Here is an 18,084-nt window from a genome sequence, read left to right as displayed (position 1 = left end):
CCACGGGTGAGTTGTATGATAACTATTCCTGTGCTCATAACAAAACCTGGATTTTCCTACACAGTTACTGCATGATCAATATCATTATTGTAAAGTGCCTTTCAGCTAACTCAAATATGAAAGCCACTGCTTATAAGTTAAATTCTGTTGTGTTCTATAGAAGAAGGTTTTAGGTCAAAACGTACAAAGATCTTAAATTATGTCAAGTAGGGTTTCATCTGAAAAGAGGTGTCGGACAAAGAAATACAACATCACACAATCTATTAAATGCAGTGCTGGAACATGCATTGTACTCTAAAAATTGCAATTGGAAAAACGAGAATGGTAAGAGATAAATGGAGGACTAACTCTTCAGATTAATTGATAATACCTCACTCATCAGAAAAGAGGTAAAAGAAATGATCACTTGAGAGGAGGAGAGAAAAAGTAGTATGAAATAGTGAACAAATTGAAGGAATTGACTTTAAATGGAAGGCAGATAATAATGTCACAATCAGATCCACTGAAGGATTCACATTTGTGCAGAGAAGCACAACTATAGGGAAAAAGTGAGTGATGTATTTTTTTTCTTCTTCTGTGTAACAGGAACAGCTCTTCTGTCTAACTTAGAAAAAACATTTCTATTCTATCTACATTTTAAGATGGTCATATTGAAATATAATTTGATTGAAGCTTTAGTAGGGAGTCTAGATGTACAGCAGTCAACCAGTCACCGTATCTGCAGAATAGCTGGAAACATTCTGACATCCTCTATAATTTTCTATCTTTTGAGTCTTACCCATGAGTCTCTTAGAATTTGCTTTTAAATGCCTAGAATATCATCCTAACAGTAATAAAACCACATTAATTTCCCCCGTTACCCCAGAAATCACTTCAGCCTCTACAACCGTGTCTCAACCCTGACAGTTTTGATGCCCGTTGTGTTCTCAGGTTGTCCTTGAATCACATCCCTTCATCTTTTTGGGGCTGTTGCTCTAGTTACAGAATGAGAACAATTTTTATTTTTTTTTAATGGTAGAATTAGTACTTGGAAATTGTTATTTAATTACTTCATACCTAGAAAGTACTTTCAAAATAATAAGTCAAATGCTAATCATAGCACTAGGACATAATCTATATGATCTATAGGACATAGATTAACACTGAAGTTCAGAGAGAAAAATTAGGCAGCATCACATTAAGCAGATTTAGTATAACTATATATTTTCCTATATCTTCAAACCAAATTTCGTTTTCTATTAGCACAGTCAGTCAAACAGACCACATCATGCTTGCCTTCATAAATGTATCATGCTCCATTTTAAAATGACAACCCCTACTTCAATGTGAAGGCTGTTCTTAAGTCTTTTCTACTGATAATGAGAAACCTTCTGGATTCCAGCCTAAATATAGTGAAGGCTTTATGTACCATTTGGTCTTTATGCCTGACTATATTTCCCTGTCTCTCTTGGAAATTCCACATTTGCTGGATTCAAATGTTGGTGTTTGGGTTTTTTTATATCTGCATCTCATCAGTTGGTTAATACATGGGAGCAGATCCTGCATAATTTTCTGTTTCAACTGGGGGTTTTCCTGACCCATGTGCAGGACCCTGCGCTTGACCTTGTTTAACCTCATGAGGTTCACATTGGCCCATTCCTCGAGCTTGTCCAGGTCCCTCTGGATGGCATCCCATCCCTCAGGCCTGTCAACTGCCCCACTCAGCTTGGTGTCATCTGCAAACTTGCTGAGTGTGCACTTGATCCCACTGTCTGTGTCATTGATGAAGATATTAAACAGTACTGGCCCCAATACAGACCCCTGAAGGCCACCACTCGTCACTTCCCTTCATTTTCTGAAACTGGTGATTTAGCTTTCTTTCCTAATCATGTTATTTCCATTCTAGTTCTAATACCCTCTTTGAGCTGGTTATTTATCCTGCAACTCTTGTTTCTGCGCTGTACATCATTCCAGGCAGTTTTGTTCACTTAAAGAAATTACAGTTTGCTAATTACTTCCTTTAAGCTCTTAAAATATATCCCTTTGCAATAAAAAATTATCTAAACTCTCAAATTCACTTTATTTTATATTTCTTTTAAAATTAAACTGAACATACAATTTTGTATGGACCTAATTCCCTTTGCAGGTCAACTCTTGATCACATTTTCAGAAATTCTAATAGATGCAGCTGCTTAAGTTCCATCAATTTCTGAAAATGAGGGGAAAAATATTGAATTACATTGAGATGTTTGAAAAATGCCTTTTATACCCACCACAAAGATTTCTAATGGTTATGTTCTCCATTTATAAAGTTGAAAAAGTGTTTACAAAATCTCGAAGTACAAGTCCTTTATACAGTTATCAGAAGCAGCAACGTCTCTTAGAATAGAAAAGATTTGCTGAAGATCTGAATAGCCCTGCTGGGCTATTTTTTCTTTTTTTCTTTGAATTCATAAGTTCTGTAAGGCTGATTCCAATAAGTACTGATGATTTTCATAGTACATAAGTTCAGAATAGGTTTATGACTCCTTAAAGTTACAGCTCTCTATCTGTCCTATTAGTTCCAGCAGGCTTGTACTCTGAAAGGAGTGTAGGACCTGCTAAAAGCATTGCACTTCTCAGGTCTCAGTATTCTAGTAGCAAATGGAAGTGCTTATAATTGTAAATGCGGCAGTAATTGGCTGAGTGTGAAAAATATGAACATGTATTTATTTTGCAGAAGTTAGGAGCTGCCCTCTATAAGTCTGCTGAGAATGAGTATTTACTGCTTTTGAACAAGAAGAAAAAATTCCTTTGCAATAGATAACTGTAATTCCTCACTGTAGATCCCACACTGGCAGAAACCATCCTGATGTTCAGTTGCATAGCCTAATATCAGCACAATATTTGTGTGGTTCTCAAGTTTCACACTGCACAAGTACTTTGATTACTTCCTGTGTTCTATCGCCAGCCTACTGAGTTTTAGAGATCTTTTAAAATCTATTTTGCTGTGGCTGCAGAATAAAACGTATAAGGGCATAAAAATTGCGTGCAGTTATCCCAAGAACTGGTGAAAGAGGAAGAAGTGGTGAATGAGGTCTCAAAATGAACGTTCTACAATTGCTGTTTCTACCCATCCATACCCAGGCCCTGACCACCCAGGGATGTTCTGTACCAGCCCAGGCTGTTCTACAGATTTCCCTCAAAAAACGTTATATACAAGTGCTCATATGAATGATCCAATAAAAATATAAATTACAGATTGAAATCTAGTTTGCCTAATATAAGCATGTAACTCACTTTTAAACCTTTTATCCCTACTGTCCTGCTCAAGGATCTCCCAAGTACGTCTACATGTTTCTCAACTTGTGGGGACGAAAACTGCCTCGAAGGCTACACTTGGGCTTTGATGTCCCCAACAAGCAGGCCTATTCTCTCAGGCTCAGTGATGTAGAAAAAACTGTCAGCCACACTGCATCCCGGGGCAAACGTACTTGGCCTAAGTCTCCTCGTGTCTGTGTAGTACCCTTAGGTGTAATTGTTATATTTGGTTTTATTTTAGTTTGTCTGAAAAAGTCTGAGGGCTATGTTAAACACTGCCTAGGTAGTTCTTTTGTGGCATGATGCTGCATGCGTTTTTATGGCATGCAAGTGTTGCTTGCCTTGGGGAGGGCCATGAGATGGGGATGACTGGGGGAATGGAGTTTGATGGTTGTTGGAAAACTATACAGGGCATGGAGACCCTGGTGAAGTCTCATCCTTGCTGCTTGTAAAGTGTTGTTCCTGAACTGAATGTTATTCTAGAACCGCACTTATTTTTATCTCAAAGGGAACTAGCAAGTTTGCTCCAAAATGAAAGTCTGAGAATGAACACACATGGAGTGGAGATGATGGAGGGCCAGGTTCCAGGAGCCAAGTTTTTTCCTGGTGTAGATGTACCCAATAGTATTTTACAGCTGACATTTCACCAATACTGCATCAAGTGGAATCATTACCCTCAGCATCTTACATATAACACTACTATTAACATGTCAGAATGTGATTTGCCTTGACTTTCATTGTTGACTTTAATTTAATTTCTTTTCCACTCTAACCTTCTGGACCTTTTCCCTTGCACTTGTGTTTACTCAGCTATTCACAATCTAGTATTGGTGAATGCGATTTCCCCCTCCAAAGTGCAGCACTTGACACACAACTTATTGAATTTTTTCTTGCTGATTTCAGACCATGTCTCAAGTTTATTACAGTAATTTTGAATCCTGATCCTGGTCCCTAAAGCATTTGCATGTCCTGTGCTGTTAATTAGTATCATTCATAGATTTCATACATAATCACAGTACGTTTTGTCATCTAAGTCACTAATGAAAATGTACTTAAAATTCCTAGATGTAGAATATAATTCTGTAGCTTATGCATGTGCTTATATTTGTTCTACTTCTCCTTTAACCGCTAGTCTGAGAATCCCCAAGAGGCACCTTAGTAGCTGCGTCAGTATTTAATACTTACACTCATATCTAATCTGGTTCACAGAATTATATTTAAATTATCAAACTCTAAGAACTCTGGTTGTTTATGTCCCCAGAGAGGGAGCATTCTGTCATTTACCAAGCTCTGCATTAATGTAAGTTAGCTGTTCTTTCACTAATTTTGCATTCCAATTTAGAAATAGACGACCAAAAGTGGGCTAATGTTGTTATATTTTTCTCATGTTCTATTTACAGGCACTATGCGTTTACTGCACTATATTTGTAGAAATCCATGGGTTTATAGAAAACGCTGTCTGAAAGTTTTACTGTATCAAGTGACCTACTTTTCACCTTCGTCCATCTGAACATAGCAGATATATTTACTATCAGTTACTGAGGCAGGCAATGTGCTATTGTTTTGTCTAGATCAGCATACTTTAATGGCCATGCAGTCTATTAAATATCTCTTACAGGCTCTGGATTTAATAAATGATTTCTAATTGACTAGGTGTCAGTGGCAACATTCTAGAAAACTCAGTTACATGGGATTTTTCATTGATTTTCCCTATATTAGAAAATGAAATGTCAGATACCATTAATTGCATTTTCACAATGAGAAGCATACTGCAAAAGTAGCTGCTAAGTGAAAGCACTTCCAGCCTAATGCACAATAGAAGTATTCATTTTAAATTAATCCAGTATCTAAACATTTATTACAGTTATGTGCCTCTGTGGGCCAAATTGATGTGAATGTAATTACAATCTATAATATGGAACCATTTTGCAGGCTTCTAGGAAAAAAATGCATTCAGGTATATTCTGCACCCATTTATCCTTATAGAGTACACGCTCTGCATCTAGCAACATAGAAGGTGATTACCCCATGGTTTCTAGGAGTCCTTACCTACAACTACATCATCGCTGACATCAACTTGCACTTACTGCTGTCTGTGGCTCAAAGACAGAACTGCTATCTTATAAGTATACATGTTTACCCAGGCTATATGTCATTAGTAAGTAGCATATGATCCAGAATAAAGTCTATGACACTGCGACACAAACATTCATTACTTTTGGTGGTCCCCAGTTCAAAACTGGTGCATCTTTCCTGCTTTCCTGTGTCTGCACTGGTGTAGTCAGGCGTTCTTGATCACATATGTTTTCTACAGATTTTCATTCATGTGATTGTATTTACTACACCAGAATCGACCACCAGTGTCTGTAGTCCTAGGGAGATGACATTAGCAGTCTGGAGGTGAAAATTCATTTGACTATGCACAATTTACTGTAGTGCTAGAAGCTCTTATGCCTTTGTAGAGAAAGATAAATCCATGACCTTTCTAAAGTATGTGATGTAGCATTCAATTTCCCTGCATCTGATCGATAAGCAAGCAGGAAATTATATCTTTTGCCATGGTAGACAAGCATAATTAAGCAATAAGGCAATGGAGGTAGTTGTGATTATCTTAGGATGCACCTGGGAGCTGCCTTGTTGCTATTTTAAAACATCTTTATGCTAAGGAAACTGTATTAATTTCTGCTGAGAAAGATAAAGTTGGCAGTTTGGAATGCTCACAAGCAGCAGTTTCAGTTGTGCTTCACAGAGAGTAATGTGGTGTGTTCACCCCAAACAATCAGGCTTCTCCTTCATCAGAAGCGACGATGGAGTTCAGACCTGGAAAGAAACAACAAAACAACCGAAAAAACAGTTATGCTCTGGCTGGCTGCCAGCAAGTGCAAAACTTACATTTTTACAAGTTTAGAATAAAAATATGTTGCCCCCACACTTGACTTCCAGGGAAGACATCTCTGCATAACTAATGCTATTGCATCCTCATTCTAATTTATGCATTTTAATTATACCAAAGGCCCAGTGAATAATTAATGCTAGCAAAACAATGGGTCTGAAGCATAAGCTGAAAAGTATCACTTTTTAATGGACTTTGTAGATTTAAATAACTAATGAAAGCTATTTAACTATTTGATTGCAAGAATATTTCACCCTAATACAATCAAGTATTAACTACCATTACTGAGCAGCCTCTCAAGTGGAGAAATGTTGGCTCAGGCTACGTCTTTTCACTATTGGCCAGTCTGAGTATACCACTGTACGCTAACTCACCTAAGCCATATGCATGTAGGGAAGAGATTTATTTGGATGTTTGCCCTGTGGGGAGGGACTGATATGTCATTGACATCATATGCAAGACATAAAATCAAAATTCCAGGCACAAAATTCCTCTTTGACCGCCTGTCTTCAAGCAGGTCAGTTCATGAAAGTTTGCTGGGGAGATTTAGAATTTAATATAAAGAAATACAATATAGAATTCATTATCCCTGAGTCCAGCAAACTAAGAATTAATGATGTAGGCCAGGTTAGTAATTTAGAGCCTTGCAGTGGTCAATGGAGAGAGATAGCACCTCTGGAGTGTTTCATCTCATCCTAAAATAGGTTTTTGAAATAGATGGGATTAATCACCTTTTGGTAGTGGCTATCGTTTTTCTATTTCTTACAGAGGAAGCTTAGGACACTGCCTTAGACCATGCACCTAACTTCCAGACAGGCTAGTTCAGGCGAAGTTACTTTCCCTAGCAACAGCAGCCTCTAAACTGCCGTGTGAGAAAGACCTACTGTCACCAACCTGATGGCGTAAAGACCAGGGCAGAGCAGAAGGACTCACAGCAAAGAGCCGTCCGAAGCTCAGTGTGTCACACTGACAACCTTGGTCAAGTCTCAGACTTGAAACATGTGACACTCATTCAGAAAGTCCTTCCCCATCTGAAAGGCTCAAAATGTGCACCCGTGTTGATCCGCTGTGTACAAAGGCTTGCCTCCACCCTGGCGTGGCCGCTGGGTGTGCTAGGAGCAAGGTGTCCCACGTGTGCAGTATGTCCTGGGTTTGGTGTACTCTGTCACGCAGAGGGTGGTGAAACCACATAGACAGCAGACAGCACTGACTGCGTAGTATAGAAAGCCTGGCTGGTGGCAAGAAAGTACTCATTTCTTTAGGTGAGTAAAATGATACAGCAAATGATGAATCACTGCAATCCCTGGCAATGTGTTACATACGCTCAAGTAATCTCAACTTGTCAATACAAATATAAAATGAATTGCTTTTACCAACTTTTTTGTTCATGTTTTCCATGTCAGAATTTTGCTCTTTAAGTGCTAATGTAAAATGTTTGAGAAAGTGTCATAGTATGGCCAAAAGAAAAGAAAAGAAAAGAAAAATAAGGTTGGCAAAGGCTGCTGCCGATTTTTAATATCATGCCCCTTGTTTAAGTGCATTATTTGGAACTCAGTAACTTTTGGCTGCTATGTGTCAAGTTTTCCTCCTTTACCTAATGTTATATATTGAAATCAAAGTACTTGACTCTCTGGAGTACCCACTTGAGTCATTAGGGAGACATGGAGGAGGACTATGTAGGAACTGTGTTTTCCCTGGTTTCAGCTGTGTTTGCCTGAGCCTGGACATGAGCTAGTGCTCTTGTGACTGGTTGTGGTCTGTGTCAGGCAGGTGACAGTTACATTCAGTTTGGGTGGACTGGATGGCATGTTCCCTCACACAGACATGGGGAAGGGACGAGGTGTCATGGAAAAGGTGAGGTGGTTCTGCTCCAGGGAAATCTCAGCCAGTCATAGCCAGCTGCTGCCCTGCTGAATATTTCATAGAAGGTGGAAAGCAGAATACAGAAGAAATTCTGCCTCAGTATCAAATTAAAACTAGTTTCTTTCTTCTGAGAAATAATACTTAAAAGAGCAGACGTGTTGGTGCAAACCGGGATGGTGCTGTAACAGTTAACAGACTAACCCTGCATACGCCCACATGGTGGCTTTTGTCTTCTTCACTGCCCAGCTCTTCTGCCTAGGAGCTCGGCAGTGTCCTGATGGTGTTCCTCTACACCCCATTCCTCTCTACTTTTCTTACTACATTACCTCCAACAAGTAGTAAGAATAATTATTCAAGAAATGCAACTATTTTATTAAACCCAACTTAAGACCAGAACCTACTTACTGTGTACTTTGATACAAGGATGGAGCCCGGTGATCTAGCAGTCCTAGGCAGGCTAGTGTTTTTAACATGGATGACAAAAGCAGCTGCTGAAGCATAAGCTCACGATCTGTAGCAAAGTGTCTTCCTTTGCTTCTGCCTTCACAGGACTATGCTGAGAAGGAGAAAGCTGCAGCCAAGGCTCTGGAGGACGTGAAGGCTAACTTCTACTGCGAACTATGTGACAAGCAGTACCACAAACACCAGGAATTTGACAACCACATCAATTCTTATGACCATGCTCACAAGCAGGTAAACCTGACAAATGTCCGTGCATGTTACAGTAGTCCATCTTTCTTCCTCATTTATTGTGGGAGGTTTCTAAATTCACTCAAGTAGAACACAATTTAAAATTTGATGGTTTTGACTTCAACACGCTATTTTTCATCAAAATTAAATGTAAAATATTAATTGTTTTAATCTTCACCACAATTTCTTTCAAGCCCCCTTGACTGAAAGATCACTGTCTATAGTTATAGATAGGTGCTTAATACCAATATTCACACTGAATTTGATATATTTGAATGTGAAATTGCTTATAAACTAGAGGGAAGGAGAAGGATCACTTCCTCAAATATCCAGGTCCCTCTTTTGGATGCAGAAGGCATATGACCATGCTGTTTTAAGCTAGTCATGCTGTTTCAAGGGCAGAAAAGCAGTTTATTTTTTTAAAAAAGCATACGTTTCTGAAGTTGAATTCTATGTCTCATAATGTTTCTCAAGGTGTAATATATTTTGCCTTGCATGCAGAACATAATATAAAATAGCGGCTACTTTTGAACAACAAGATATTGGATTCTTGGGAAAACATAATACATGCTAATTGTTTGTCATTTGATTTGTATCAGCTTTATCAGATCTATATGTGGTAGGTATATCCTACCCATATATAACTATTATCCTCCTATGTCTGCTTCCTGCGTCCCAGTTTTCCTCCAGTTTTAGCAAAATCCGTATTTCAGTTGGCATTATGGGAAGAAAATACAATTAATTCACATAAACATCTCAGAATTTGAAGACAATTGTTTGCAAAGTTCAGGAATGAACATTTATGAACCTCTGATGAACAAATTATATCTGCTAATCTAAGATGTAAGAAATTAGAACATGTGGCGGGATTCCATAGATGCACCTTGTTGTCCCGTTTTTCTACTAGCACTTACATGCATTACACAGTTCAAGTGCTCATGTATTGTGTACATTCAAGTTGCCAGGGTATCAGTGCCTTCTAGGTCATCACAGTTCTGGGTGCAGGGGGGTCAGGAGTGACCTTGCAAATATATGAATCATTTAGAAGCCACCAGTATTTCTGACAGAGGACCAGAAATAATAAATGTTGAGTAAAACAAACAGCGTTAAAGTTAAACCTCCTCACTTTCACTGCAAGCAATCTTATTGTATTTTGCAGTGTTATAGAGGATGTAAATCAGCCTTGAATTTTCTATGTGCATCTATCACAGCACTGCATTAACAAACTGCCTAGCGTCTGCCCACCTATCACGTTGAACCAGCCTGCTGAATTCCAGCAGCCCAGAGTCAACTATTCATGGGTATTAATGGGACTCTTTTGGCCCATCGCTCTCAAAGCAGAGCTAGATTCATCTAATGTATTTATGCATTAATTCAAAAGCAATTCCTTACATCACCATTCCATTAATTAACCCATAAAAATGGTTATAATAATACAAAACAAATGCTTTTCCAGATCCTAAACATGTGACTCTATTCCCTATAAATTCCCATTCGCTGCACAAAGAATTTTTTTCTCCCTTCAGCTGTTTTTTTTTCTCATTAGAAATGCATCTGAACTCAAATGGATCCGTTTGTGCCCTTTCCTCTTCACACCTCCTGCAAAGAGCAGCTTATGCAAACTAAAACAGCCTGCTCGATGCACCATCTATGATTGGGTTGTTGGGCAGGGGAGGTTTTGGCAGCTTTCCGTTATAGAAAGGCATGTTTAAGCAATAAAACTCTTTCTAATTTTTACATAAATTTAGTGCTTTAAAAGCTGCCAGACATACTACTGGGGACGAAGAATCTGCATGGAAATGCACGACACATACAGAATATCAACTGGCGATACAAGCTCACCCTGTCCTGCCCTTTCAGATGTAGTTCAGAAGCTCAGTTAGCACAGGATTAGCTAGTTACCCTCCTGATGTGACGGGGTGGTTCAGTCTTTTCTCCCCTCTCCCTTCTTAACTGCTCAGCCAAGTCTGGGAACAGCACTAGTTTCCCTGTAGGAACAGTGAGGATGTGCCCTTTTCTCTGACTTTTATAGCCAGTCACAGAAGAGCCTTCATTCTTATTACTTTTGTCAGAGTAATCTTCAAAGAAAACAAGTTAATTTGTCATTTCCTGTGGTTTCAGCTAGCTTAGTTTCAAAATGTTTGTTCTGGGAGGGATAGTAGCCACTAGAAAAGCTTCTGTCTCCTAAGGTATGTTTTCTGTTTCCCAACAGGAATTTGAGGGTGCCTTTAGTCATCTGCATGGATGTGTTCTAAGCATCATTCTTCACATGGAGAGTAAATTAAAATGAGGGACTCTTTACATCTCAGTAACAATACAGTGTAGTCCTCCCATGTGATTTTCTATTTAAATGCTACTACTTCGAAATCTGTATTCAAGTGGCAATGCTATTTAGAGAAGATATAAAGGCAGAAAAAAAGGATATTGCACTGAGTACTTTGTCATAAGTCTTTTGTTTCTCTTCCAGAGCAAACAGATTTTATTTGAAGAATTATGACTCTAATCTCCTAATATTACGGTTTTATAAAATTAATTTTGTGATCCATTTTCTTATCTATGATTTCAACCAGTTGTTAAAGCAGAAAGTACTGAGTCTTAGACCTAGCAGCTGGCACAGCAGCCATTGCCTTCCCTGTCCTCAGAGGACTGCAAAACGTTATGGTGACAATCTCGCCTTGTTTGCATAACTGGTCTTTCTGCTGTGTTGGGTTATTCTAAAGCAGAATACTCAGAGAGAATTTCTCTCTCTGCTGACTACATACATTCAAACACATATATAAAAATACTAGGTATATATGTGTACATATATACACAGATATGCCTATAAAGAAAATTTTGACAGAACATCAAAGGTCTCCCCTGCCTATATCTTAATTATCTTCTAACACTACAATGATACTGGAGGGGTCTAATACGATTTATATATTTTTGAGTAATACTGTCTGAGTATTAAGCAGCTCTTATTTTTTCGGTTGTCTTGACAGCATTGGTCTTAATGTTGCCAAAATCTTTCCTGTTGCACTACTCTACAATAATTTTTCATTGATATTACCTGTTACTGGAAATTAATTTCTTTCAGTGCAAGGCTGGATTAAGTGGACTTAGAAAATCTGTGTGAGTGGAAGGCTGCACTCCCACCCAGCTTTACCTGAGCTCTCTTTTCTTAAGCCTGATACTTAACAAGGCTGGGGCGGGAGTGTGGGTGACTTTCGTGGGAGCACCTAATCTTTCGTCACTGTACAGCCCAGTGCATACAACCTCGTTGGCCCAGCACATACCAGCTAACCCACTTGAAATCAAGGGGTTTTTTCCTTTGTATTTCTCCTTCTATGGAATCTATGACTTTATAAAGTCCTGGGCAGCACGTTTGATAAATCTGCAGTATCTCTCATCAAGCATCAAAGTGAATGATGCTTGCTATCACTTGCTCGCCATGTTCTCTGCAACAAAAGTTACCTGCATCAGAACTGATTACCTTGGCTCTGTCGAAGCTATCTGAACACTGAAAAGGATAAGGATCCTGGTGTGCATTTGTTCAAAAGTGATTAGTATATAGATAGTCAATATAGGCTACTGCCGGAAAATGTAATATATGTGGATGTATGTTACATGCTAAGCTGAAAATAATATGGAAGCATAGATTTTTTAACAGGATTGTTAAGTCACGTGCATCTATAAAAGGAAGCCAAACTTGAGCAGAGATGCCTATTTAGTTAAGGTTATTAAATGCCTCCAGGTCATGCATAACATTCACCCGTTCAGTTAATGTCGAAGTAGTTGGAGCTTTCAATTTTTTTATAATAATCCTTAGCAATCAGCAAGGCTTTTAGATGTCAGCAGAGGAGAAAAACACAAATCTGTTCCCTGTACTGCAGTATAATAATTGTGATGATAATAATAATAATAGAAATAAGCAACAAAGAAAAACAAGACTGTATTGCCATCTTGGGGTTTCTGGTGACAAAACAGGTCTTTTAGTTTTGTTGTAAAAATTTAGCCATACAGTTAAATACATCACATTCTCTCACATGAAAAAAAAACCCTAAATTTTAGTGTTCTCGAAGCAGGCAGCACTGTGTAAGTAGGTGAACAGGACTTTCAGTCTACACTAGCTCACATGCACACGCCTGTATCTTATTTTTGCATGAGTCTGATTTAGTGTGTACAGCTGTGGGCACTTGCAGTTAAGCCTTTACGGTGCTTGTGGATTTAAACTCTAATTCAGGCAGAGATTTAGCTCCTGTTAAACATCAAAGCTAGCAAATATGCTTACATTTTAGCTAGCATTGCCTCTACCACCTAGAAAATGCACAGATAAGTGAACACAGAGAAATCTCCAGGAATGAGTGTAATACTGAGATTTTTAAATTTCATTTTTAGGGCGTTTTTTCCAGCATCTGCATGTTTATTTGAGGAAAAATCCCATATTTTGGCTCTCAGATACACCTCTCCTATTACACAAACCATTTTCATTTGGAGGAAAGGAAAATGGTTTGGCAGTATCTGAGAGATTTCACCTTGGGATCTGGGAAATTAGGCAAAAACAGCAACTCCAAGAAACCTTCTTCTGGACAAAGTTTCATATATTAATCTGTAAGAACACTCTAATCAAACAGAAAGGGCTACACCAGCGCCAAGGTCCACTACTATGTGTGTTTGTGTGGTATCTGCTTTTTTCCCCTTGATATAGAGGTGGACCCACCAACTCTCTGGTACTCCCAGGTGGACAAGGTTAATGTCCTTCCCTGCAGACCGTGCTTCTGTTTCTCTGCATCAGGGCACTTGGCCATTAAAAACTGCCTGGATTTTTTAGGGCCAGGTTGTGCACATGAGGTCTGCAGCCTTTGGGGCCTCCTCAGAAAATAACCTGAACAGCAGAAGACCTCAGCATTTCTTCCCCTCAGTCAGAGAGAGGTGCTGTCTGCAGCCATCACCATTTTACTCCTGTAACCTCACAAACATCACCTTGGTTTGATGCTTGTTAAGAAATACATGCATACTTGTAATAAAATTTTCACGTTCGTCACATGGCTAGTCAGAAAGCCAGAACCAGAATTGTATTAAAGGTAAAAGGAACCGAGCAAGAGAAACAGCAACATGATGTTAGATTCCCTCAAACAGCTGGTTTATAAGTGGGCTTGAAGTGATAAAAAAATTTCCTATGTGTGGTAGTTATTGTCCTCTTATTTTTGGGTACCAATAGATCGCTATGCTCAGAAGCGACTATCACATACACAAATGGCTATACTACCTGTGTGCAATTTTTAGGGTGTAAAATTAGGCCCAGTCCTGAAAACAATTGTGAACTTTCTAAGGTGTATGCCTATAAGCAGCCCACAAAAATAAATGGAAATATTCAAATGCATAAAATGAAGGATGCTCAGATGTTTTACAAGAGAGGGGGTTTAGAGATGAAAGTTATTACTTATGATTTATTTTTCCATCTTCAGAACATTAGTCATAAGTATCTATAGCCAGATTAGATGTTTCTGACACATAAATCAAAACACTGCAAGTATGATTCAATATGGTCAAGATTTTCTCAGATTTTTCCACAAATTATTCTTTAATTTCAGTGAAACGCTCATTTATTTTTAGCTTCAGGCAAATCTATTACCAGTTTATGTTTTAACTATCAGCATTAGACAATTATTTGGAATGATCATCTGTGCCTGTATACCTTTCGTCAGACAGTTCTTCATGACAATATTTATTTTGTTTTGAATTTTGTGGGGTTTGATGCTGAGGAATTCTTAACTATTATTTTATTCATTATTCTACAATAATACACACCAATTCAATTTTCCCTGCTCTTTCCTTTTAAGCAGTTTTCCCTGGGAAACAGTATCGTCTTTACATTTCTGACATAAGTCCTGTTTTCTTTCATGTGAAAACCAAAGCTAAAAGCAAAAAACTCATTTCTATAGTCTAAACTATCATTTCAGTATTTTTTGACTGAAAGACACACTGTTCTCTTACTCATTCTGAAACCAGTGGGTTTTTTATTGTTGCTTATGCCTATACCATTTATTACATTCTCTAATTTCTCTTATAGCTTCACACTTTCTTAGCTTCTCATCACGCATTGATTTTGCACTGTGTGTTCTTGTTCATACTCCCAAAAATTACTTCCACTCTGACTGTTCCCGAAGAGCAGGTTTTTGATAATTTCTTGCTGAATAGTTTTCATTTTCTCACACTGCCTTTCCCATAATTAACTTAAAAAGTTCTTCTCATTCTTTCAGAATCTGTTCTTGTGAATTAACTCCTTTTACTATTCCCTTTTGTTCCAAAATTAGTTTTGATTACAAACTAGATTACCACATGGTTTCTACTGGATTGTTAGATACAGAACTGACTGCAACGCTTTTAATTAAGGCTTCCAAACACTGTATTTTAAGACCCAGGTTTCCGTTGCTCTCAAGCTTGGGCTGAAATTTTCTTTTTGGATCCCAAGCTTTAATAAATTACAGTAAAAATATATAGGATTTGCGAAGTCAAGAATAGGGAAGTGATAAGGCACCAGAATCAATACAGTTTGGATGACCTATCTGATACTGCTTTGTATCTGGTCTTTAATGAAATCTTTAATTACAGGTTGCATGTTGTTTTCCCTAAGGAAAACTCCCTGACTCTGAAGATGGTACTGAAGATTGACCGTACTTGAGGAATTAATCCATCTTGTGCAGGGGATGAAGCTGTTGGCTACAAAAGAACTGATGATGTGAAATGAGGGGGAAAAAGAATGAGAAGAAGCGGGTTTTGGAAATAAAAATGGCAATAGGTGTAATGGACAGAGAGAGACAGAAATTACAAGATCAGAAAGGCATGGAAGTATGATTCTGAAATTAGAAACAATGAAAGCTGTGTACAAAAAAGGGAGAAAAAAGAGTTACCAGAGGAAGGACCTGGAGAAATAATCCATAAATAAGGGAAATACCAGCCTAAAGCAGAGGAGAAGACTGTCAATGCCAGCCACTTATAGCCACCAATGTCTAAGCCATTCCACTTAGAGCTAAGAAATGAGTGAATCCACCAGACAGGCTGTATGAAAATCACATTTCACAACTTTAATTCTGTTAACAAGAACAACATAGATATTATATTGGCACAAAATGTTGTATTGAAAATAATACCAAGGACTTACACCAGCATAAAAAATGGCTGGGGCCTGAAAAAAAGCAAAGAATGAAATGTATAATGTTGTTGCTCATGTACAATTCCATCTTTTGCCACTAATAGATAATATAAGAACAAAATACTCTATTTTCTTGGTCTGAATGCGCCTTTTTGTTATTCAGAAATAGATAAATCCTATAGAACCATAGAATCATATAATAGTTTGTGTTGGAAGGAACCTTTGAAGGTCATCTAGTCCAACCTCCCTGCAATGAGCAGAGACATCTTCAAATAGATCAGGTTGGTTGTCAACCCTGACCTGGAATGTTTCCAGGGATGGGGCATCTACAAACTCTCTGGGTAACCTGTTCCAGGGTTTTACCACCATCATTGTGAAAAATTTCTTCCTTAGATCTAGTTGAAATCTGCCCTAGTTTAGTTTAAAACCATTACCCCTTGTCCTATTGCTACAGGCCCTGCTAAAAAGTCTGTCCTCTTTGTTCTTACAATCCTCCTTGAAGTACCGAAAGGCTGCACTAAGGTCTTCCGGGAGCCTTCTCTTCTCCAGGATGAACAACCCCAACTCTCTCAGCCTGTCCTCACAGGAGAGGTGTTCCAGCCTTCTGACCATTGTGGTGGCCCTCCTCTGGACCTGTTCCTTCATCCAGAGCTGGATGAAGGACTCCAGGTGGGGTGTCACCAGAGTGGAGTAGAGGGACAGAATCACCTCTCTCGACCTGCTGGCCGTGTTTCTTTGGATGCAGCCCAGGATATGGTTGGCCTTCTGGGCTGTGAGCTCACATTGCTGGCTCATGTCCAGTTTTTCATCCACCAGGACCCCAAGTCCTTCTCAGCAGGGCTGCTCTTGTTCATTTCATCGCCCAGCCTGTATTGATTCTGGGGGTTGCCCCAACCCAGGTGCAGGACCCTGCACTTGGCCTTGTTGAACCTCATGAAGTTCACACGGGCCCACTTCTCGAGCTTGTCCAAGTCCCTCTAGATGGCATCCCATCCCTCAGACGTGTCAACCACATGACTTAGTGTGGTGTCATCTGCAAACTTGCTGAGGGTGCACTTGATCCCTCTGTCTATGTCATTGATAAAGATATTAAAGAGTACTGGTCCCAGAATGGACCCCTGAGGGACACCATTTGTCACCAGTCTCCATCTGGACACTGAGCCATTGACCACTACCCTCTGGATGGAATCATCCAACCAATTCCTCCTCCACTGAACAGTCTACCCATCAAATCCATATCTCTCTAATTTAGAGAGAAGGATGTTGTGGGGGACCATGTCAAAGCTCTTACAGTTCAAGTAGATGACATCGGTAGCTCTTCCCTTGTCCACTGATGTGGTCACTCCGTCATAGAAGGCCACTAGGTTGGTCAAACAGGACTTGCCCTTGGTGAAGCCATGCTGACTGTCTCAAATCACCTCCCTGCCCTCCATGTGCCTTAGCATAGCTTCTAGAGGATCTGTTCCATGATCTTCCCAGGCACAGAGGTGAGGCTGATGGGTTGGTAGTTCCCAGGGTCCTCCCTGCTACCTTTTTTTTTTAAATGGGTGCAATGTTACGCTTTTTCCAGTCTCCAGGGACTTCACCTGACTGCCAGGACTTTTCAAATATTATGGAGAGTGGCTTGACGACTACATCACCCCAGGACCCTGGGGTGCCTTTCTAAAAGCATGTTTACATCACAGCTGCTGTGCTTCAAAGTACCTGCAATCCAGCATCTTTGAAACGCTGAAGTAGCAGTGCAGTGACACAGGCAATCAGGTTGCTCACATCACAGAAACTGATTGAAATAAAGGTAACAGAAAGCGATACAGGATGACGTCAGCATTTAAGCAAAGGAGTGGTGTACAACATATGAGCAAAAGCAGGATGTAAACTATATGATAATTCTGAGGCACCACTGTACTAAGAACATTTATTTTGCCAGCTTGAAACGATCTTGAAGGGAATGCTTACTTTATAATAACATGCAATATTTTCTTAAATGTTATGAGGGGAGGCTTGTATTTATAGGTATGCTACACAGAGATACTTCAATTGCACACTCCAACAAGCGGATGTACGAGACAGAGTAGCTCCAGAGCAGCGGAAGCAACTTTATCAAATACCACTGAGCACACTCTGGTGACTGAGCGTGACTTGAAGCAAGAGATTCCAAAGAAATGTCACCAGAAAAATTTCTTTATTCTAAAGTTACAAATCTGTGTAGGTCAGTGGGCCT

General features: G+C 39.2%; 1 protein-coding gene across 1 annotated transcript in view; it reads left to right on the top strand.

Annotated features, from left to right (window-relative positions):
* Positions 1 to 3,312: 3,312 nt before the first annotated feature.
* Positions 3,313 to 18,084, top strand: part of ZNF804B (zinc finger protein 804B) — a 35,384-nt gene continuing 20,612 nt past the window's right edge. Inside the window, exons 1-3 of the mRNA XM_010297242.1 lie at positions 3,313 to 3,448; positions 8,098 to 8,138; positions 8,582 to 8,728. Of these exons, the coding sequence (XP_010295544.1) occupies positions 3,313 to 3,448; positions 8,098 to 8,138; positions 8,582 to 8,728 (324 nt within the window). The remainder of the gene's footprint in view (positions 3,449 to 8,097; positions 8,139 to 8,581; positions 8,729 to 18,084) is intronic.

This window comes from Phaethon lepturus, unplaced genomic scaffold (genome assembly GCF_000687285.1).
Source record: "Phaethon lepturus isolate BGI_N335 unplaced genomic scaffold, ASM68728v1 scaffold7471, whole genome shotgun sequence".
In the NCBI taxonomy this organism is placed as follows: Eukaryota; Metazoa; Chordata; class Aves; order Phaethontiformes; family Phaethontidae; genus Phaethon; species Phaethon lepturus.
This window is presented reverse-complemented; position numbering and strand designations above follow the sequence as displayed.